Source organism: Triturus cristatus, chromosome 6, assembly GCF_964204655.1.
Source record: "Triturus cristatus chromosome 6, aTriCri1.1, whole genome shotgun sequence".
NCBI classification, from domain to species: Eukaryota; Metazoa; Chordata; class Amphibia; order Caudata; family Salamandridae; genus Triturus; species Triturus cristatus.
Window position 1 is genome coordinate 144,610,817 of NC_140589.1, and position 23,741 is coordinate 144,634,557.

The 23,741-nt window shown below is 44.7% G+C and overlaps 1 protein-coding gene across 1 annotated transcript in view; it reads left to right on the forward strand.

Annotated features, from left to right (window-relative positions):
- PLB1 (phospholipase B1) overlaps positions 1-23,741 on the forward strand; it is a 440,448-nt gene that overhangs the window by 319,151 nt on the left and 97,556 nt on the right. Inside the window, exons 42-46 of the mRNA XM_085610369.1 lie at positions 117-188; positions 6,839-6,916; positions 7,465-7,525; positions 17,646-17,704; positions 20,583-20,650. Of these exons, the coding sequence (XP_085466495.1) occupies positions 117-188; positions 6,839-6,916; positions 7,465-7,525; positions 17,646-17,704; positions 20,583-20,650 (338 nt within the window). The remainder of the gene's footprint in view (positions 1-116; positions 189-6,838; positions 6,917-7,464; positions 7,526-17,645; positions 17,705-20,582; positions 20,651-23,741) is intronic.

Below are 23,741 nucleotides of genomic sequence, written 5' to 3' on the forward strand. Positions count from 1 at the left end.
TTGCCAGCCCCTGTATTGCTCCTTCCAATCTGTTGTAATTTTTCCAGATTTGTTTGTACTTATACTAGATAATTCAAAAACCTGAGAAAAAAACACTGTGTTTTTTGTTACTCTAGCTTCAGCCAATAGGAGAAAAAACAGATGTTTTGGACTTCCAGTCTAACCTAACCCTCAGCTGTCCAAATCCGGTAATTTGTAAACTTTTGCAAACGTTTTTTGTAGTTGCTGTTCTTTCCCTTCGCTGGTTTCTTGTCTTTAATTCACTGATCCCTTCTTGAAGATGTTTGTGTTTTTCATCTATGTCCTTGAGCTGTACCCATCCTCACATATCTGATGTCTGTCCTCCAGGTAAAGGCTGATGGGTGGGCCTTAACCTGGAAACGCAACAGCGACAATGACCAAAGTGCCTGCAAGTGCCTGAAATTATCAAAGAAAGAAATGAATTATTAAATGTAATACATTGGGTAAACCCCTGTTCCGTGTACACAGAAGCCTTTTGTGAGCTTGAGGCCACTGAGGGAGTGATCTTTAGATGCTGGATGAGGATCGGATAACCCTTGACCTGTGAACTGCGGCCCACCATCAGTTTGGATCTTTCACCAACCTATGGGTATCCAGCACTTTTTCTACCTCATGTCCACCTTATTTCAACTTTGAAGAACTTTTAGTAATTATGTATTGCAATGAGGTGTTGCATCCTGCAATACTATACACTTGCCCAAATACACAGGCAGGTGAGAATATTCTAGGTTAGAACAGGAGCAGGCAGCTCAGGCAGACTCCAACTTGAGGGCGGCACATTCTTCAACTTTTGTTTCCACCTCCATCAAGAAGAGGAAGCCACCCCTTGCTTTGGAGACGTTCTGTAGTCTTATCGCCTCCTTGTGACTGGCTTGCTGTAGCTGTAGGATTTTTTGTATCAGAACTGTGGCTACCACGAGGCGGTTGCCTCGGCGCAAACACCAGTGTTAGGACACTGCAAACTTGAGCATGGTGCAACAAGGCAAGCATAGGACACGCAGCTGATGTGTGATGGGACTGGTCCTGCAATGGTGACTTTCATGTCCATTCTTGAGTGGCTTGGATCTCTAGCTAGAGAGATGGTGGCAGACTCAATGGCACTGAGGTACATACAGAGAGGTCTGAACCCTTCCATTGCTGGACTGACAAACTCACTCTCCACTGATAACTGGTTCCTCAACCTCAGTGACGGTTTGAGAGGCAATCTGAAAGATTTAACGATCCAAGCGTTCATCTTTTCTTCCATTTAGCCATCCATCCCTTCACCTCGCTACCTAACCATCCTCCCATCCAGCTAATAAACCGTTCACACATCAACCCATCCTTTTACCCACCTACCCACTCTATCCATTATTTCCCCAACTGCCCACCAACACTTTCATCCTTTCACTTGTCCATCGATCTAGAACCTCACCCATTCACCCATAGTTTCTCTCTTACATCAAGCCTATCTGCCTTCCTCCATCCATGCATTCATGCGTTACTCTACCATCCATCTACCCATCTATAATTTTACCCTTCCCTCTCTCCTTCTATTCCTGAATTCTTTCACCGATCCTTGCTTCACGTCACACTTTTTTCTTCCACTTCACTCTTCCTTTCATCGTTTCTTCCATTCAGCCTTCTTTCCTTCATTTCACCCTTCCTACCTTTCACCCTTCCCGCCTTTCATGCTACCTTCCTTTCATCCTGCCTTTCATTTCATCCTTACTTTCACACTTACTTCCATTCACCTTTCCCTTTTTCCCTTCACACTCCTTTTCTTCACTCATTCTTCCTTTCAGCCTTGGTGCCTGATTTAGATCTTGGCGGGCAGGTTACTCCATCACAACGGCCACAGATATAAATCTCATAGGCTAGAATGGGATTCATATTTCGTTGTACGGGATAGCCATCACCGTTGTGACGGAGTAACTCGTCCACCAAGATCTAAACCCTTACTTCATTAAACTCTAACATACTTTCATCCCTTCTTATGTTCATCTTTCCTTCCTTTCACTTTCCTTCCTGTTACCCTCATTCTCCCACTTCCTTTCTACCGGGCTTCCTTCCTTTACCATTTCCTTTTTTCCACCTTTCCCTCCTTCATCCCACTCTTGGTAACCCATTGGGCACTGATAAGCCGCACATCCCGATCCTCACCAAGCTGTGTCTGCTAGAGTGGGGGGTTTCATAGGCCAGTGGTACTGCGTCTTGTGCAGTGGTATAGCTAGAGCTTTTGCTGCCCAGGGCGATCCCTGAATTTGCTGCCCAGTGATGGCTGGTGCAGGTAAGAGCGGGAGGAGGATTGTGGAGGCGACAGACGACGACGAGTGGGGAGGAGGGAGGTGACAGACAATGACGAGGGAGAATAAAATTTAAAAAAAAGAAAACTTACCTTGCTCTCGCCGCCGCCCGGGGCAGAGCGTCCCCTCTGGTCCCCCATCCCACCCCTCCAAGCTACGCCACTCCCCTTGTGGACACTGAGCTTGAAAGCACCTTCCTTCCCAGACTGCGAGTAAAGCTTGGTAGTGCAAAGCCTGAAGTCACAGAGGTATCCTTGAATCTTTTCGAATGTCTGACAGAATATCTACGGACAGAAAATCGACCTACAAAAATATCGACACAAAAATATCGATGACAAGAATATCGAGATCCTATCTACAACATGGTAAGTACAAAAATATCGAAAATAAAATATAGAATGTCAAAAATATCGTTATTAAAAATATAAAGTATTTTTTAGTTAAAAGAAATATGTAAAATAAACCAAATAATACTTATAAATAAAATAAACATAATTAAATATATGTTATAATGTTTAAAATTAATAATTAATGTATATAACGTAATAAAACATTAATTAAACATATACATATAATATATAATATATATACTTACTTAATAATAAATTCTAATAATTGTTTTAATAACTTATAACTTGTTAAAAATTATTATAAATTACAAATACATCATGCACACAAAACAATAACATGAATAAAAATTAAATAATTATATTTAACACATTTAAAAAATTACATTTAATTTGAATATTGTTAAAATTAATTATATATTACATTAGCTAAAATAATACAAAAAATATTAAATATCAGAGAGAATAAAACTACTACTCCAGCTCCAAAAAAAAACAGTAAAGAAAATGTTGGATAGCGTAGAGCTAAAAATTACTATTTCCACTCCAGGGAGTGTAACAATAGGGAAAGTGTTGGATAGTGTAGAGCTAAAAATTACTATTCCCACTCCAGAGAGTGCAACAGTAGGGAAAGTGTTGGATAGCGTAGGGGTAAAAATTACTATTCCAACTCCAGAGAGTGCAACAGTAGGGAAAGTGTTGGATAGCGTAGGGGTAAAAATTACTATTCCCACTCCAGAGAGTGCAACAGTAGGGAAAGTGTTGGATAGCATATGGGTAAAAATTACTATTCCCACTCCAGAGAGTGCAACAGTAAGGAAAGTATTGGATAGTGTAGGGGTAAAAATTACTATTCCAACTCCACAGAGTGCAACAGTAGGGAAAGTGTTGGATAGCGTAGGGGTAAAAATTACTATTCCCACTCCAGAGAGTGCAACAGTAGGGAAAATGTTGGATAGCGAAGGGGAAAAAATTACTATTCCCACTCCAGAGAGTGCAACAGTAGGGAAAGTGTTGGATAGCGTAGGGGTACAAATTACTATTCCAACTACAGAGAGTGCAACAGTAGGGAAAGTGTTGGATAGCGTAGGGGTACAAATTACTATTCCAACTCCAGAGAGTGCAACAGTAGGGAAAGTGTTGGATAGCGTAAGGGTAAAAATTACTATTCCAACTCCAGAGAGTGCAACAGTAGGGAAAGTGTTGGATAGTGTAGGGGTAAAAATTACTATTCCAACTCCAGAGAGTTCAACAGTAGGGAAAATGTTGGATAGCGAAGGGGAAAAAATTACTATTCCCACTCCAGAGAGTGCAACAGTAGGGAAAGTGTTGGATAGCGTAGGGGTACAAATTACTATTCCAACTACAGAGAGTGCAACAGTAGGGAAAGTGTTGGATAGCGTAGGGGTACAAATTACTATTCCAACTCCAGAGAGTGCAACAGTAGGGAAAGTGTTGGATAGCGTAAGGGTAAAAATTACTATTCCAACTCCAGAGAGTGCAACAGTAGGGAAAGTGTTGGATAGCGTAGGGGTAAAAATTACTATTCCCACTCCAGAGAGTGCAACAGTAGGGAAAGTGTTGGATAGTGTAGGGGTAAAAATTACTATTCCAACTCCACAGAGTGCAACAGTAGGGAAAGTGTTGGATAGCGAAGGGGTAAAAATTACTATTCCCACTCCAGAGAGTGCAACAGTAGGGAAAGTGTTGGATAGCGTAGGGGTAAAAATTACTATTCCCACTCCAGAGAGTGCAACAGTAGGGAAAGTGTTGGATAGCGTAGGGGTAAAAATAACTATTCCAACTCCAGAGAATGCAACAGTACGGAAAGTGTTGGATAGCGTAGGGATAACATTTACTATTCCAACTCCAGATGGTGCAACAGTAGGGAAAGTGTTGGATAGCGTAGAAGTTAAAAATAACATAGTTATAAATAAAATAATTATTTAAAATAATTAGTGATTTAATTATTAAATAACTCAAAATTATTTACAAATACCAATAAATAATTATTACAAACATAACTACCAAAGAATAATTAATTAACAATACATTAATAATAAATACCAATAACTAATGATTAATAAATATTAATTACCAAATAATAAATATTAAACGATAAAATATTTTTCATAACCAAAAACATATGAATTATTAAAAAGTAAATACCAATTAAAATATATTTAACCATTTAAAAAAATATATGCCACAAAATAATAATTATGAAACATTAATTACCAATTAAAAAATATTGAACTATTAAATATTTTTCATATGCCACACATTACTTACCAATTAATAATTACTTATTAATATATTAATTAGAAATATCAATGCATAATATTTAATTATATTTAATTCACAATAATGATTAATCAACAATTAATTATTTTTCATAACCAAAATATTATAATTTAAAATATTTACCAATTAATAATTATTGTCCAATTAATTAATTATCAATACCCAACAACTAATTTAATAATTACTTAATTAGATTTCAATTACTTCCAACACTATTCCCCTATAAACGCACGGCACACTCCACTAATAAAATAATACACTTAACATAATTATCAATTAATCAACTAATTAAAACTAATTGCCAATTAATAAAAATTAATTACCAATTAATACTTAATTAACAATAATATTATCAATACCAATAAATGAAAATAAATTATTAATTAATTACAATTAAATTACTTCCCACCCTATTCCCCTATAAACCCACAACCCGCTACGGAACTTAAACGCAAAAATGTATTAAAATCAATTTATAATTCCTAAAAATGTATAATTAATTCCATATAATTAAATTACTTCCCACCCTATTCCCCTATAAACCCACAACCCGCTACGGTACTAAAACACAAAATTGACTTTAAAAACCATTGTTAACATATAAAAATTGTATACATATATGTTAAAACCAGTAGAACACTTAACTAAAAACATATAACACATACATATTAAATACATATTAAAATACATAACAATAATATAAATATCGATATTAGTAACATCAATATTAGTAAAACCGATATATTTGATGTCGATATTACTAACTTCGTTATTACTAACATCGATATTAAAATACTTACCTTAGGATCGATATTCTGTTCATAGATATTATTGACATCGATATTCTGTCCCTTCGATATTTAAAACTCGATATTTGTGTAGGTAGATATTTTAGTTTCGATATTTTGGCTGCTCACCAATCTTTTCACCACGAAGCGGTGTGTGTTGGGCGGAGAGGCATGGGTAATCGTATAGATTAGGCCTGTTTCTGTTCCCATAAAGGAACCCCTGTTTTAACTTCATCTGGGCCCGATTCTCAAAGCCATTTGCGCACTTATATTCAACATAAGTGCAATACCTGGGCTTACCTTCAGGAGTGGTCGGATTTCGCCCTTGTCAATGGGCTTTGCTCACACAGAAGTTCTGCCAGTATTGTTTACTGTTAGGGAGCGCAGATTGCGGCTCGTGGGTGTTCCTGGTTGGACCTACCAGCAACAGTTAGTAAACACCTAGAAACTCACAGGTTTGTTGCTAGTTACCAAACATTTGCAGGCATTTGTCTATCCTGAAAAAATTTACTAGATTAGAGTCCAAGAAGATCCGTTTTCATGGTGGGAGGTTGGGAGGAAATTTCCCCACTGGTAGAAATATTTCACCTTGAATAAAAAATTTAAAAAAATAGAAATAACTTTGGTGTGATACGTAAACAGTTATGCGTTTGAGTGCTCACTGAGGCATACGAAGATATCCATGAACCTATGTAGATATCCATGAATATACCTTGAATTCTATCTGACTGCCATAAAAGTCACCAATTTAATCCAAGTATAGGTGTAAGACTACGGGAGTGACTTTCAAACTATCTATTACTTCAGGTTGATTCACTGTCACTACTTTATACTTTCACCACTCCTACCATTTCTATATAAACATGATGAACTTCAATGGACTTCTAAGGAAAATGATCTAGGTTCTGCAATAACACTGAATGTCATCAGGTGCAGCTTTTCCACAACACTTAGCTTCACAAGTGTTGGTGTAGAGAGCACTCATACTGGTCATCTGTTTCTGTAACCGTCTTCTTCACATCTCTATGCCAATGCTGTCCCTCTTTGTCTCAATTACTCCTTCATTTATTATTGTTCATTCTTCTTCTTAAAGGCAGAACCATTCTTGAGAACATATAGGAACAGCAATTACTCATACCCAGGGCCGCCTCCCACCCAGAAGCCTATTGAGGTAAGTATATTCTACCCTCTCTACAACTGAAGGACTGCCTCACTGCTCTTGACTTCAATTCAGATTTAGATTGGTTTGGTTCATTCGTGTTTCTGTGATCCTGTTACCAGCATTGCTCCACACGAATCAATATTTAGGAATGCAATGGTTTTACATTTTCTCGCATTAGTCATCATGCATAACACTTTTTCATCATAAACAATAGTTTCATCATGAGTGTGAGCATCCATGCATTCACAACAATGTATATTCATATTTAGAATGTTGCATACCTTCGAAAGTATAAATGAACAAAAGCTTGTTCTCCTCCCACTCCTACTGCTTATATACCTTCACCTACCGATAGTACTCTTCGCCTAATGCGGCATTGAAATCCATGAGTATTGCACAATACTTGGGTGGCATCAAAAAGTAAGGGTCAAACTAGCCTATGCTATGAGCTTGGAGTAGCCTGGATTATGCCCACCTCTAAAATGCCCAACTCCAGATGTGAGCAAAATGTATGTTGATCCTCACTCACCCCATACTCTTCTCTCCTTAACCGAAAGAACTGGGGAAGTGATCTGATGTGTTCTGAAAGTGGTCCATCACCCAAGATTCCCACATCAGGTAAGAGCAGCTGCTGCCTGCTTAATGTTTTTTTAAAGAATGAATGAACGAGTCATGGTCTAGTAGAGTGCATCATGCTGTTAAATAGTTTTTACCCCCTCCCCCTCAATAACCTGTTGAGAATTATCAGTGATCGAGACATCATGTTTCTTCCTGCAATTTGAATATATTTCTTGCTTCTATGGACTCAAAAAAATCTCCATGAGTAGCGCTGGACATTAACGCCAGTCGTAGATTTCTAGGAGTATTCCTCATCTTCTCTTACCCTGTCGACTGTCCAGAGGCCACACAATCCATAGAAGTAACTGCACTGGAATTCTGCGTTAGCACAGCAAGCATTTTTGCTCCAGTATTGGAACTTTCATAGATTCACATGCTTGAATAATTCTGCGTCGTCACGATGGGAGTCCCGACTCCCATCATGACGACGGGGAATGATTCAAGCATGTGAATGTATGAAAGCTTCCAATACTTGAGGACTACAGTTACAGGTAAGTAACTTACCCCAGTATTGGAACTTTCATAGATTCACATGCTTAAATCATTCCGCGTCGTCACGATGGGAGTCCCGACTCCCATCATGACGACGGGGAATGATTCAAGCATGTGAATGTATGAAAGCTTCCAATACTTGAGGACTACAGTTACAGGTAAGTAACTTACCCCAGTATTGGAACTTTCATAGATTCACATGCTTAAATCATTCCCCGTCGTCACAATGGGAGTCCCGACTCCCATCATGACGACTGGGAATGATTCAAGCATGTGAATCTATGAGAGCTTCCAATACTGGACAACTACAGTTACAGGTAACTAACTTATTTTCTTTCATGTATTTTTTGCCAGGAAGACTTTTTCCTTGTACGGAAATCCCCTCCCTAAGACCCACTACCACATGCAAAATGGGCTTGTTTGTTGTTTTTTGTACTTACGTTTCACACTTGGGATCTAGGTCAGAGTTGGGGGGGGGTAACACAAAATTCTGCAATTTGTGAAGAAAGCATTAGGTCCTTATTTTTCCTCATACGATACTGACCACGAGCAAGAGAAAGAAAAACACACAAAGGGGAGATATGTAGGGAGAGAAAAATGGGAAAAACGTTGAGGAGGAAGCAAGCAGTAAAATGCACGAGTGAGATAAAGAGGAGGGAGTGTCTGATACTGGATGGAGGAGCTATGAGGTTTATTCAAGACTATGCAACCTTCGTCTGTTGTGTGCCGACCTTTGAAAGCACAGGATGTGAGTTTCAGAGCAGAGCTATGGGCACTTGTACTCATTCTATTACAAATTAAGTACTGGCAAAGCTAATTCCACAAGCCCATTCTCCATCATAGGAGAAGCATAAAAAAGATGGATTTAGAACTTCTCAACTCTAAACCAGGCCATGAACCAGCATTTTGGTCTCCGTACTCCCAATAGGAATCTGTCTTAATAACTTTAAATAGAAGTGTGACGAAAGATAATAATAATTAGTTGTTGATTACCGGATCAGAGCCAAGCACCACTTCAAAGCTTTGATTTGATCTTCTGGGTCAATACAAGTTCAGTCAATATCTACATTCTGATAGAATGTATTACTTTTGTTCAAAGTTTTCAGGAGAAACTCAGTTCTATTTAGGTTTAGGCTAAGACATGTTTCCCAAAGTCATTTCTGTATCCTGAGGAATATCTGTTTCTTAGGACACCCCCGCGCCGCACGGCCACCAGCTGTAGCGTGTGCTTCCCGCCTGCCTCACTGAGCCTGCCTACTGCCTGCTGACCACGCCCCCTGCCGTCGATCGGCGTTGTCTCCTGCAGTCTGCGTCTGCTGATTTTCCTTCTACTGCCTTGTCGCCTTTTTGGGCATTTTGCCCCTTTTCTGCTTCCTGTGTGCCCCCCTGTGCTGTTTTCCCCCGCTGTTGCCCCCTGTGCCCTCCCGCCCGCTCCCCGCTTTCCGCCGCCGAGTGATCGGACACGCCCCCTTTTCTTTCTGTGCCCTCCCCGCTCCCGCCTCCCAGCTGCTCCTCCCTCCCTCGCACTTCGCCATAAATGGCGACCGTGCGCTCGCGCAGCGGGCGCGCCCAAAGCGCGCCGAAGGTGCGCCAAAGGTAAGCCCGTCTGCGCCTGTCTGCGCCTGGACCGCGCCCAGCGCCGGACCCCCTGGCCCCCGCAGCAGCCAGCCCACCCGCCGGACCTACGATGACGCCACACTCAATGCACTCAACACCGGCCGAAGACCCGGATGCTACCGAGCATCCCCGCGACGCACCCATGGACCCTTCCACTGCCGATCCTGCAACTTCTCCTGCCTCCGAACCTGCACCGCACCCACCAAGACGGACAGCAGCAACCACCTCAAGTGCATCCTGCTCAACACCCGCTCCGTCCACAGACACGCCGTGGAACTCTGGAACCTCCTCGACACTACATCTCCAGACATCGGCCTCCTCACGGAAACCTGGATGAACGCCTCCTCAGCCCCCGACATCGCCATCGCCATCCCGGACGGGTACAAGATCATCAGGAAGGACCGCGTCAACCAGACCGGAGGAGGCATCGCCATCGTACACAAAAACACCATCCGCATCTCGACCGACCCCATCGACGCATTCAACGCTGCCGAGCACCTCCACTTCCAGATTCACACCGACCCCAAGACCACCCTCAGAGGCATCCTCATCTACAGACCCCCGGGACCACGCACACAATTCTGCGAAGACATCACGGACTTCATCAGCCCACACGCCCTCCCCTCCACCGACTACATCCTCCTCGGGGACCTCAACTTCCACCTGGAGAACAACAAGGACCGCAACACCGCCGCCCTGCTGGACAACCTCGCCAACCTCGGACTCAAGCAACTGGTCAACACCCCCACCCACTACGAAGGCCACACGCTTGATCCCGTCTTCTCATCCAGCAAGCACATCACCTTCAGCCACTCCACCGGACTCCACTGGACCGACCACAGCTGCGTCCACTTCAGCTTCAGAAAGAACACAACCCACCACCACCCGAAACAGGTTCCTCACAGAAAGTGGAGCAAGATCACCGCCGACCAGCTTACCACCTCCCTCAGCCAGAACCCACCTGCCAGCACAACGGACCCCAACGTAGCAGCCCACAACTTCGCGCAGTGGCTGACCGCCTGTGCCGACGACCTCGCCCCACTGAAGAACCCCCCCACCAGACCCAGAAGCAAGAAGGCCCCCTGGTTCACCGACGAACTCAAGGACTCCAAGAAGGCCTGCCGCACCCTCGAGAAAGCCTGGCTCCTCGACAAGACTGCCGACAACATGACCGCCCTCAAACACGCCACCCGCTAGCATCACCAGCTCATCCGCACCACCAAGAAGAAATCTCTGAAGGAACGACTGGACAACAACGCCCATGACAGCAAGGAACTCTTCAACATCGTAAAGGAGTTCTCCAACCCCAGCACCGGCAACATCGACATCACTCCTTCACAGGACCTCTGCGACTCCCTTGCCTCGTACTTCCACCGCAAGATTGCTGACATCCACAACAGTTTCGGCGAACCATCCACGCACCCTACCGTCGAACCAACGCACCCCACCGCCGCCCTCCGGACCTGGACCACGGTGACCACCGAAGACACAGCCCGCACGATGAACACCATCCACTCCGGATCTCCAACCGACCCCTGCCCCCACCACGTCTTCAACAAGGCCGACTCCACCATCGCACCCCAACTCCGAGACATCATCAACACCTCCTTCAACACCGCTACCTTCCCGGAGAGCTGGAAACATGCCGAGCTCAGCGCCCTACTGAAGAAACCAACAGCGGACCCCACCGACCTCAAAAACTTCCGCCCCATCTCGCTCCTTCCTTTTCCTGCCAAAGTCATTGAGAAGATCGTCAACAAGCAGCTGGCCACCTTCCTCGAGACGAACGGATCCCTCGACCCATCGCAGTCCGGCTTCAGAGCCAACCACAGCACCGAGACCGCCCTCATCGCAGCCACTGACGACATCCGAGCCCTGCTTGACAACGGAGAAACAGCGGCACTCATCCTCCTGGACCTCTCTGCAGCATTCGACACTGTCTGCCACCGCACCCTAGTCCAACGCCTCAGAAACACCGGCATCCAAGGGAAGGCACTGGAATGGATCATCTCATACCTCGCCGGCAGATCACAGAGAGTCCGCCTCCCCCCGTTTTGCTCCGAGGCCACCGAAGTCATCTGCGGCGTCCCGCAAGGATCGTCACTCAGCCCCACCCTCTTCAACGTCTACATGAGACCCCTCGCTGCCATCGCACTCCAACACAATCTCAACATCATCTCCTACGCCGACGACACCCAGCTGATCCTCTCCCTCACCAGAGACCCCGACACCACCAGGGCCAGCCTACACGAAGGGATGAAAGACGTCGCCGAGTGGATGAACATCAGCCGCCTGAAACTGAACACAGACAAGACGGAAGTCCTCATCCTGGGACCATCACCCTCCGCATGGGACGACTCCTGGTGGCCCCAAGCCCTGGGCACCGCTCCCAAGCCAACGGACCACGCACGCAACCTGGGCTTCATCATGGACTCCTCCCTCTCGATGACCAGAAAAGTCAACGCCGTCTCCTCATCATGCTTTCACACCCTTCGCATGCTCCGCAACATCTTCCGATGGATCCCGACCGAAACCAGGAAGACGGTCACCCAGGCCCTCGTCACCAGCCGACTGGACTACGGAAACACCCTCTACGCCGGAACCACAGCCAAGCTTCAGAAAATACTCCAACGCATCCAGAACGCATTCGCCCGACTCATCCTGGACATCCCCCGACGCAGCCACATCTCCAGCCACCTGAGAGACCTGCACTGGCTCCCCGTCAACAAGAGGATCACGTTCAGGCTCCTCACCCACGCACACAAGTCTCTCCACGACCTGGGCCCCAAGTACCTCAACGACCGCCTGACCTTCTACACGCCCACCCGCCAGCTACGATCCACGAGCCTCGCCCTCGCCGCCGTACCTCGCATCCAGAGAGCCACCGCCGGAGCCAGATCCTTCTCCTACCTGGCGGCCAAGACATGAAACTCCCTGCCCATCCACCTTCGGCTGACCCAGGACCACCTCGCCTTCAGGAAACAGCTCAAGACCTGGCTGTTTGAGCAGTAGCAGACCCCCCCTCCCCCTAGCGCCTTGAGACCCTTCCGGGTGAGTAGTGCGCTATACAAATCGCATGATTGATTGATTGATTGATTGATAAAATTCAGATATGACAGAGCATTACTATTCAACCAAAATACAAACTGGGCCTCAACCACCTACAAGGGAAGTTGGCTCCCGACCACAGTAATGGAGAAGCTGACCGTAGATATTAAAATAGAGCGGTTCTTGAACTTCATATATGGAGGAGCTCCAAAATGGGAAGTATTTTCATCTGCCTAGAAATGTCTCCCTGTTGAAAATGAATTGAACCCTTTGTCTTTAGCTTCTGACACCCAGCCACTTACTTTGCACAGCAATAAAGAGTGGACTAGGATCTGGGTTGCAGCGCACCATTCGAATATTAATAAGTTTGTTTGTCTAGGGTGTTGTAAGTAACTAATTCAATATCAGAAAAACACTTTTGTCCCTCTACTTGAGCAGAAAGCAGACTTTCCAGTCTCTTAAATCCCCTCCGAGAAACACCAGAAGTTAGATAGAAGCTCCTTCCCCGACAATGAAGATTAATGTTGCCCAAGAATCAGTTTCACCGCAATAAAATTGGTGTTTTTTTCAAATTAATGTAGTAAAGTACCAACTATTACAGCCAGGATCGTGTTGACTCCTCAACAAGATGTTCGCTCCAACCATAGGGCTCCCCATCCACCACCAGCACCCCACCACCACGCTAGAAGATAAGTGAAGCATTTAAGGTTATGTCCACTTGGACAAACTCAAATCTGTAGACTGCATCTCCTATGCAACCACAGACTGGGCACTTCCCTTCTTTCTAAATACATCCACTCCAGTCTTTAAAAATGTTGTAACTGCATCATTATCATAGGGGCGGGTGCTTGTCCGAGAAAGTGCCTTCTTGGACATAGGATAAAGACCAGAATAATCCAGCTTTGTTGCCTTAACTGGACCTGTCTACAGCATTTGGTACTGTGGACCGTTGGTTTCTTAGTGCCGTCTCTCTTGCTCTAGAGCAGGGTTCTCTGAAGTTGGTCCAGATCCATGCCAGATTTTTAGCATATACCCAATTAGATAAATGTAGTTATCTTAAAAATCTGTCATGGATCCTGCCCTGCAGGACCGACTTTGGAGAACCCTGCTCTAGAGGGAGGAAATCCAAAATGGAAGACATTGAGGAGGGGGTACTGTACTTTGTGGACATATAGTATGGTATTTATAACAGTTTTTCTGCTGAGCAAGAGGGCCACAACAAAGGTCTAAGGTTATCAAAGGACTCTGCATCTGTATACAGCTTCTTAGTAGTGCAGTGATCAGCACATGTTTTCTTTGATGGCAGACCCCTTGAATTAATGGGCATGGAATAAGTAATGGTAATGAGGAGATTAATGGGCTGTCGAAATTAATGAATTTTGCACTTCAGATTTCATTGGATAGGGAAATAAGGTTATAAAGAACACTGCAATGCTGGCCCTTTCAGCCTAGAGTGAGATGATATTGTCACGCAAGGCAGCTATCAGGCCATGCACAGTCCTTCTGACTTGGGTAATCCTTAAAGACAGTAACGAGGTAGCAACTATCTCATATTAGAACATTAGAATGTTGAGAGCTCCATTGCAGACAATGTAGTAGCTCCAGGCTTCAAATGGTCAGTAGAAGCCCGGAGCATCAACATTCCAATGTTTAACAAAGGCCTCACGGAGCCCGAGGGAATTTCACCCCCCTCAGACTCCATGAGGCCTTTGTTTTGCAAATAAAGACATTCTGCCCTCTAGGGGCAGAATGCTCTAATAGCCTTAGAGCTCTCTGTAGCGGGCTCTACCAGCTGTTAAAGGCCCACTCCCTTGTCAAAAGCCCTCGCCTTTTGCTTGGGCCTTTAATGACCAGTGGAGCCCGCTACGGTGGGCTCAAAGGCTATATATCAGAACATTAGAATGTTGAGAACTCCATTAAAGACAATGGAGTGCTCCAGGCTTCTAATGCCTGTTAAATGCCCAGAGCTCCAACATTCCAATATTTGACGTTCACAGCTGTTGCTGTGAACAAAGGCCTCATGGAGCCCGAGTGGGAATTAAATTCTCCCGGGCTCACTGAGGCCTTTGTTTTGTTTGTTAGAACATTCTACCCTCTAGTGGCAGAATGTTCAAATAGCCTTAGAGTCCGCCATAGCTCAGCTATACCAGTCATTAAAGACCCACTCCCTTTAACGCTGGAGCAGGCCTTTAACCCCTTCCATGCCCATGACGGAACGGTTCCGTCATGAGCATCGGTTGCGCTGTGCTCATGACGGAACCGTTCCGTCATGGCCCCGCCCGCGCTCGAACCCTTCAGCACCGCGGGGGAATTCCCGCCGCGCTGAAAGGGTTAATGGTCGGTATAGCCCGCTACGGCGGGCTATAAAGCAATACCAGACCCTGTTCTGTGATCATGATGTTTTTTTCAGATAACCATGTCTGGAACTACGCTTTTCGTTATTGATGTTTAGCCAGTACCCCCAGTTATTAAGGGAGCAGGTCATAGGATCATCGGGAAGGTTTAGTTTTAGATATAGGTCCATTGTGCCCCAGTCACCCAAGTCTCCCCAATGGCTGCTGTGCACCTGCTATGGTGTATTCCTTCCAAAATTGTCAGCTCTACAACAGTTTACGAGTCCCGCAGAGGTTGAAGATGCTACTGGAAAAGAAGTTTTCAAATAAATTTTCCAGACAGCCCCTCACTGGAAAACCAACTCCGATTGCCCGGCTGTGAAAGCAATACAGCCATGCTGAAGAAGAAACAAAGGAACAGATTTAATGAGGGTTTGCACCATCGCTAAGTGACACAAAGTGGCACAAAGCAAGATTTGGTGTATAGTTTCCGGCGTACATTTTTTTTTGTGTTGGAATGGTGTCCTTTTCCCAGCACAAAAAGACCTTTGGGGGCTTTGTGGCGCTCTGCACCAGCGGGGCGTTACTTGGGCAGAAGAGCAACACATACATCTGTAGGTTTTGATGCAAAGCCCAACCTACTAAGATAGCCAGACTAGGCTTTGGGTCATAAACTAATTTCTCCTTGAAGCAGGTGTTAAAAAGTAGAACTGTTGTCATTTCTCAAAAAAGCGTTCTCACTTCATACGCGCTGAGGTGCACAGCACGTATTCAGCGCGTGGGATCCGTCTGAAATGTGTCAAGGCATAGGAATTTTAACTGAAAGGGTATAATTCCCGTGCAGATGCTATGCCAGAGAGCGCACACTCCCCACTAATCCATGGTGGAAGGCTGTGCTGTAAGCCAGGCTGCCTTTAAACACCAGAGCAGGGGATGACAGAAGCAGATATGGCTGTGCGCTGCCCTCTCTCTAGTGAACACAATAGATTTGGTAGCTGCCCTGCATTACATTAAAAATGAGTAATTTTGCCCCAAAGTTCTACCTGTCTTGTGCGCTGCTCTTTCAGCTGCACAGACAGGACTGATTTACACACCCTGGATGCAGGTTCAGGCGTTGCGTATACCCAATGGTTTGATGCGATCTAATGGTGAGATTACGCAAACATTTTGTGATCCCCTCAATTCTCTGATCCTTAGCAATGAATCTTTAGTTCATCCTAGTTGGGTAGAAAAAATCAAGTAGTGTAAATTTGCTCATAAACTCTCTCAGAATCAAGCTGCCATATTTTCTTTAATTAGGTGGTCTCAAGTATTTCCCCCGCTCGATGCCAATTTCACCATTTCATTGACAGTCTTCACGCACTCCCAAATCGAACAGTGGCTGGAGTAAAGAGGAAGGAGGTGGCTCCAAGGGAGTCATATCAGAACTGATAACTTCTTCAACTCCAGTAATCCCTGTCTCAGCCTCATGTGATAGGTTGTTCTTAGAACTGAGATTTGTGTGTGTTGTAAAAACAGAGGGGCATATCAGCAAGGGCCGGCGATAATTATCGCTCAGCGCTCTTGGCGTGAGGATGATTATCGCCGGACAACTCTGAATTTTATCGTGGAGATAGCGGGATATTAGCAACGCTTATCTCCAAAGCGATAAAATTCAGAGTGCAAGCTGCCAAATGTGCGATTATCGCTGGAAATCCAGCGATAATCACACAACTTTTGGCGATAGCTTGCTGATAGGGCCTCACATACTTAGCCATGATATCCACCTTCCAAAGGATATCATGGCTAAGTCAGTTTCAAAGCAGGTGTAAGGAAAGTAGTGATAACAGAGGTTATCGCTACTTTTCTTGTCGCTATGCTACTTTGCGTGAGGCTTGATAATAGGAGAAATGTCGCTTAGCGACATTTCTCCCGTTATCCTGGGGAGGGACGCCCACTTTGCATCTCATTAGAGATGCAAAAATGGGCGTTAAGAGAAATGGCGATCAGGCAAGGTTTCACGCGGTAGCGTGACCTTGCTGATCAGGCAATAAAATGATCGCCGCTTTTCGTCCGAAAACAGACGCAAAAGCGGCAATACTTTTTTATCGCCTGCTTGCTGATATGCCCCAGAGTTTCTCTGCACTCACCTGCCAACTCAGTCCAAAAATTGCATTTACATTTCTGAATATTGTAATCCTAATGTTGTTGTCACTCACATAGACTTATGCGGGGCCACCGATGCTTGACGTGGAGTAGTCATACTCACGATAAATAATCAGATGAATCCAAATATGTAATCCATTGGATCCATCGAGTTGTTCAGATCTGCATTCCACCTAATTAAACATGGTTGATTCAGTTTCTGGGTCTACTCCAGCGTCGGTGCTTGAACTGCAGTGGCACGCTTCTAGGGTGTATCCAATGTGACACTGAAGAACCAAGCATTGATCCATCTTTGACTTTGTAATACGTATTTTTGGTCAAGTGGTGTAATCAAGTGAATGCAGCCGGGCAACTAAACTCTTGTGTCGAGATTTGTATGCATCTGTGTTGGAGAAATTCTACTAGATGAATCCTCCATCGCATTCCTCATCTTAAATCTGACGTGTCTCAGGATTCAGCGGCCATCTTTTTCTTTTTTTCTCCAGTTCACCAGCTCCGGCCGGCCGACATCAAGGTGATTGGTGCTCTTGGCGATTCTCTGACTGTAAGTAAACCAATCGCTGAAGGGGATCTGGGCTACAGTTGGAGGAACTACTGCCCTCATCTGCATATCATTGCCAGTTGTATACACGTAACGCACCTGGGGAATTTGTAGATGTTGCCTTGTTGCTAAATTGCAGACCTTGGAACACGGAGTTCTGGCTTCCAATCACGTGTTTAACATCTGAACGAAAATAATGTGACTTTTTGCGAATCACTACACCTCCCTGTGCCTCCTTCTATGTAGCTCTGTGCAAACGTCAGTTACCTATAATGATATTTCTCAAGAGGAGGATTGGTGGAAGGTAGGGAGGAAAGCAATTGTCTCATACATTTGGCTAATGAATGCAGTCTTACTCACTTAGTGGGGCATTCGTGCCAGCATCTGCGCCTACACAGATCTGAAGAAAAGTGAGCATTTTAGAGAGAGGTCAGACTATTGGCTAGCTCTGAAGGGTTTGCTGGCTTTTATTAGCAGATGATTTTGAGAAGAATGTATTAATGGCTGTCCACAAGATGCACTTGTGCAACTCCACATGTCTTTCTGACAGTATAGTGTAACCTAATGTGAGTCTAATGTAAAAAAAGGAATAAGCCCTTTATGAAATAACAGAGTTTCATTAAATTATTTGCCAAGCCTGAGAAGTGGTACTATCGAAATACAACCTAAGTTACTTCAGGAAGTCCAGACATCCTGAGACTGTCACGTGGTACTCCGAGTAGGACTTTCATCCTATTCCAGACTTACATAAGGTAAAAGATAATACCAGAAGCTCAAGTAGACATTAACAGAATCTAACAAGGCCTAACAGACACAACCCACAAACTCTCACAGACCGAACACAGTCACCAACATGGCCTCACAAACCGATCAACAAAGTCCGACCGCTGCCTCAGCTCTACAGATCTTTGCATTGGCGCCCTAGTGACATCACAAAGCTGTCTGTCTATCCACTGCCCACCAATCAGCCCCAATAAGCAATCAATCACAAAGCTCCGCACAGATATTCTTGTACCTCTCAGCAACCCCTAAGTATCTCTCGACATACAGGCGTAACCCTAACAAACCCAATTATTTCTCTACAGACCCTCAGGTTACTCTCACAGTAGTCAACATTCTGATATCATCACTTCTCAGCACACCTCACCTTATCACCAAAGACCCACAGGTAAACAGTAACTCCCTGTAACATGATGACCTTCAGAAAACATTCACACAGCACCAAAAGACCCACACATAATGCTCAGAAGACATTCACAGAGGGGCCACAGATGTTCACACAGCTTTCAACTGACACAGACCTTCACATAAAACTTAAAAGCTCACCATTCCCTCACATAGCGCCAACAGATCCTTACCTGGCCCCAACAAAACTTCACATAGCCCCAAGAAACTCTAACGCAGTGCTACCAGAAAATCAAGTAGCCCCAGTAGACGCTTAGCTCTTAGATGCGGAGTCTATGCAAGATGGCGGACAAAGAATTTATGAGGAGATATGGGGCAACTATCTAAGACAAAAATGGTTGGAATTTCACAAAGTGGCTGAGATCTCTACAGAGGTCATAACTGTGAAAGGAACGTTACTTAGAGAGGTCTGGTGGCTTGGGAGTTGACTCCCTGTGCACATAATTGGAGGAAGGGCAATTAGCACCTGTTTACACCAAATAAAATATGGGCAGTAAGCCTCAAAATTTGGGCAATGGAGCACCCGCCCTCCATAATTTCTCCCAATCCAGGCGAATACTTATTACAGTCGTCTCTGTCAGTTTCACAATTTAATGCAACTACCACTCAACTTAGACAACCAGCAGTAGTTAGTGTTCTGGGTGTCCACCCAGGCCTGTTCTTCATGAAGCATTGGAGTGTGACAGGTGACACATTCAATCTGTGCTGTCCCACTTGTGTCCAGCACCTTACACAGAAATATAACTATACTCATCAAAAAGGCTACACGGCCCTAAAAGAATTTAGGAACAGCTTCATCAATAACAGTAATACTTTAAGGACCATTTGCCCTTTTGTATATAGAACTTTGTTCATAGTTTATTGTATTGTGTGTCATTGTATTTGCATGCCTATTTTATTGTAATTGATTTTTATGTATTGCTGTAAATTGCCACTTACTATTGTCAATGCAAATAAACTCACGCTGTATCATATCAGCATACTATAATGCAGGAATTCTCAATGTCATCAGACTACAATGTAGTTGCTTTGCAGTGGATAGTCATGCCCCATTTTCATGCAATCTACTCAATCTTTCTAGATAAACAGTGATAAGCAAAAAGTACATATTTATGACAACGTGTATTTCTCCACAGTTTAGGTAATTGTAGGAAATCAAGAATCTCTCTGCATGTTTCCACAATTCTGAGCTACAGCGTTTTTTAAAATCTAACGTGCAATTAACTGATTCTAATGTCTTTTTGCAACAAATATCTAACTTCTTTGGGTGTGTTTTATTTTTCACTAGATATTCTAGTTGTATTTTTCATGTTTGAAAACATCCTATCTCTTTCATGTGAAAGACCACCACACCAAGGATAAGTGCTTTGTGGGAAGGGTTATTGTGTGCCCATGCATTATAAGGAATAAAGTACTCCCTGGTTTACATTATATAGCCTTGTTCCTGTATATGATCACGGAACTCCTCAGTGACTTGCAACATCCTTATAATGTACGGCAGAGAATACTTAATACTATATATATATATATTATATCAGTGATGCAGGTAGAAAAAGTTACAGGCATGTTTGCTTGAATAATAAATGCCACCTCGAGTGTGGCAGGGTGGTGGTGCAGCTCATCACTCTGTTGCATCTACTGAATAGTACATACTGTGTTAATAATATATCAATCTTATCGTATGTTTTACTTTCAGGCTGGCTTTGGGGCCAATGCAACAAACTTGTCTAATCTAAGGACAGAGTGGAGAGGGCTCTCCTGGAGGTAAGTACATGCACGTTACACTGGAAAAGTGAATCCTTTCTAGAGCCTCACTGGTAATGGTAATCGGGGCAAATCCATGTCCGATGTGACGAAAAAGCTTCAACATCGTATGCAACACAGCGTATTATTATTATTAATGGCATTTATTAAGCGCATGGTTGCACAAGGAACAGTGCGTCCCCGCGCTGACAATCCCACTAACATCTCTCGAGCGTAGCTCACGGAGGTGGAGCACTAGGGCCAGGGAAAACTATACTGAATTATGTCTTGGGGAAAAGATGGGTTTTCAACCTTTGTCTGAACCTGATTTCGGACGGTTCCATCCTCAATTCGATGGGTAGGTCATTCCATCCTTTACTGGCAAAGTGTCTGAAGGACCATCCTCCCATCCTTGCTCTGTGAATCCGTGGAACTACTAATAACATACTGCCCATCGACCTAAGAGGGCGTGAGGACGGTAAATAGGAAGCAAATCCTGAAGATATGAAGGTGCTTTTATATGAGCTATGCGATGGGTAATGCACATCGTTTTGAATTTAATTTGTTCCTTTATTGGAAGCCAATGCAGGGAACGCAATGCCTGTTTCCCAGAGGCCCTCCTAGGGAGATTCAGGACGAGCCTGGCAGCTGCATTTTGGACGCGTTGCAACTGCATTAGACCTTTTTTACTGAGTCCACATAGGAGGGAATTCCCATAGTCTAAATGGGAGGTAACCAAGGCATGTACCATTGTTTTTCTGGTGCTAGGAGGCAGTAGGTCCAGGATTTTCCTCAGGACCTTCAAAATGCCATAGTATTTACCAGCAACATTGCCCACATGATTAGTGTAGGCTAGATTAGAATCAAGGAGTATGCCGAGGTTTTTGACTGTGTCTACCGGGACAGGGACAGAGCCCAGTTCTATGGGCCACCAGGCAGATGTCCAGATGGAAGGACAGGGGCCAACAATAAGAACTTCCGTCTTATTACCATTGAGGCGGAGATAGTTCTGCTTCATCCACCCATCAAGTGCCACCAGGCAAGCCGAGAGTTTCTCAGCCTCCACAACTGGATCATGAGACAGGTTGATCACCAGTTGTGTATCGTCTGCATAAGAGACTATGGCAACACCATATGACTCCACCAGTTTGGCAAGGGGTTCCATGTACAGATTGAATAACGTGGGGCTCAAAATCGAGCCCTGTGGAACCCCTTGTCTAAGACATCTTATACTGGATTTACATGGTGGACAATGCACTTGAAATCTCCTGTTTTTAACCCCTTCGCCGCGGCGGGAATTCCGCCGCGGCGCGGGGGGGTGCGGGGGGGCAGCGCGGCGGGCCTGTGCTCATGACGGAGCCGCTCCGTCATGAGCCACAGTTGAGCTGTGCTCATGACGGAACGGTTCCGTCATGACTCCGCCCATTTGCGTTGTCGCCCCGCACAGGCGGGGAAACAGCGCCGCGCAGGCGGAGCGGCCGCCGACAGGATTGCCATGACGGAACCGTTCCGTCATGAGCACACGGCAACCGTGGCTCATGACGGAACGGTTCCGTCATGAGCAGGGAAGGGGTTAAGAAAGGAAACCAACCACTCATGGGCAGGCCCTGTTATGCCCTTCTCACTCAGACGGTCCAGTAATACGGAGTGTGATACGGTGTCAAACGCCGCACTTAAGTCCAATAGGACCAGTGCGGTCGTGTGACCCTCATCCGCCTGACACCGCAACAGTTCCGTAGAGAGAAGGAGAGCGGTCTCTGTCGAATGTTTGGCTCTAAATCCCGACTGAGACGAGTGGAGGAGCTTATTTTCCTCCACAAAGCTCACCAGTTGTCGGTTAACCAATTTCTCAACTACCTTCGCACAGTAAGGGAGGAGCGAGATAGGTCTGAGATTGTCTAGTTGATTTATGCTAATATGGGCTTTCTTTTTTTATCGGGACAACTTGGGCCAATTTCCAGCCGTCCGGAACTAGACCTTCTTGGAAGGAAAGGGAGGCCATGTTACCTATGTGCTCCGCTACCTGGGGAAGATGACTGCGAAGAATCCTCGCTGGGACCGCATCTAAGGGAGAGCCAGAGTGAATGTCCGATAAGATATTAATTAGCTCCTCTATTTGGGGGACCACAAACTTCCTAAGTTTGTTCATAACCTGTTTTTCGCAGTTAGAGTTAGGCGAATATGTAGGTTCTGTAATAGTCTGAAAAGATACATAGATCTTTTCTACCTTCCCTATAAAGAAATCTGCAATCTTATTGCATGACTCTGTCGAGGGGGGGACTTCCCCTGAACTTGCTAGTGGGGCGGAGAGTTCCTTCAAGATCATAAATAGCTCTTTAGATGTGTTCTCTGAGCAGTCAATCCTCTTATTATAGTAGTCTCTTTTAGATTTCCTAATCTGTCTATGATAAAACTTTAATTCACTCTTGTAGACTTCACGTAGTGAAGGGGCGTATTCTATTCTCCATCTACGCTCAAGAGTCTTACATTTGGTTTTGGCGGCTCGCAGCTCAGCAGTAAACCATGGAGCGGATTTTGTGCTCCGAGCCATGGCTTTCTGAGTCCAGGGGGCAACTTTATTCAATGCACTCTCAACCCATTCATCATACATCCTACACGCCTCAATCAAGTTGTCGCTGAGCTTTGGGGATTCCTGTCCTAGGGCTTGACTAAAGACATCATGACTAAATTTCCTCCAGTCTCTGCGCCTAATAACAGGGGGTTTCTGTAAAGACCCTCTGTTAGGCGGTCTTCTAAGTTTAAAAGGGATCAAATAATGATCTGACCACAGAATCTTAATCGGGGTAGATACGCTTATATCTTCCCAATTTACAAAGATTGGGTCCAACAAATGCCCTGCTTGGTGGGTGGCACTGTTATCGGCCAACACAAACATAAGAGCTCTCAGCGATTTAATCAGGGTTACAGCCTCTCTGCAATTGACATCATCCAAATGCACATTAAGGTCTCCTACAATCATAAATTTATTATGGCGTAAAGCAGATTCTCAATGAACGCGGTCGCCACACCAGGAGGGCGATAGATAAGGTAGCCCTTAATAGTGCAATTAGGGCTAATCGAGATGGAAAATAGTCCAGCTTCACAGTTATTA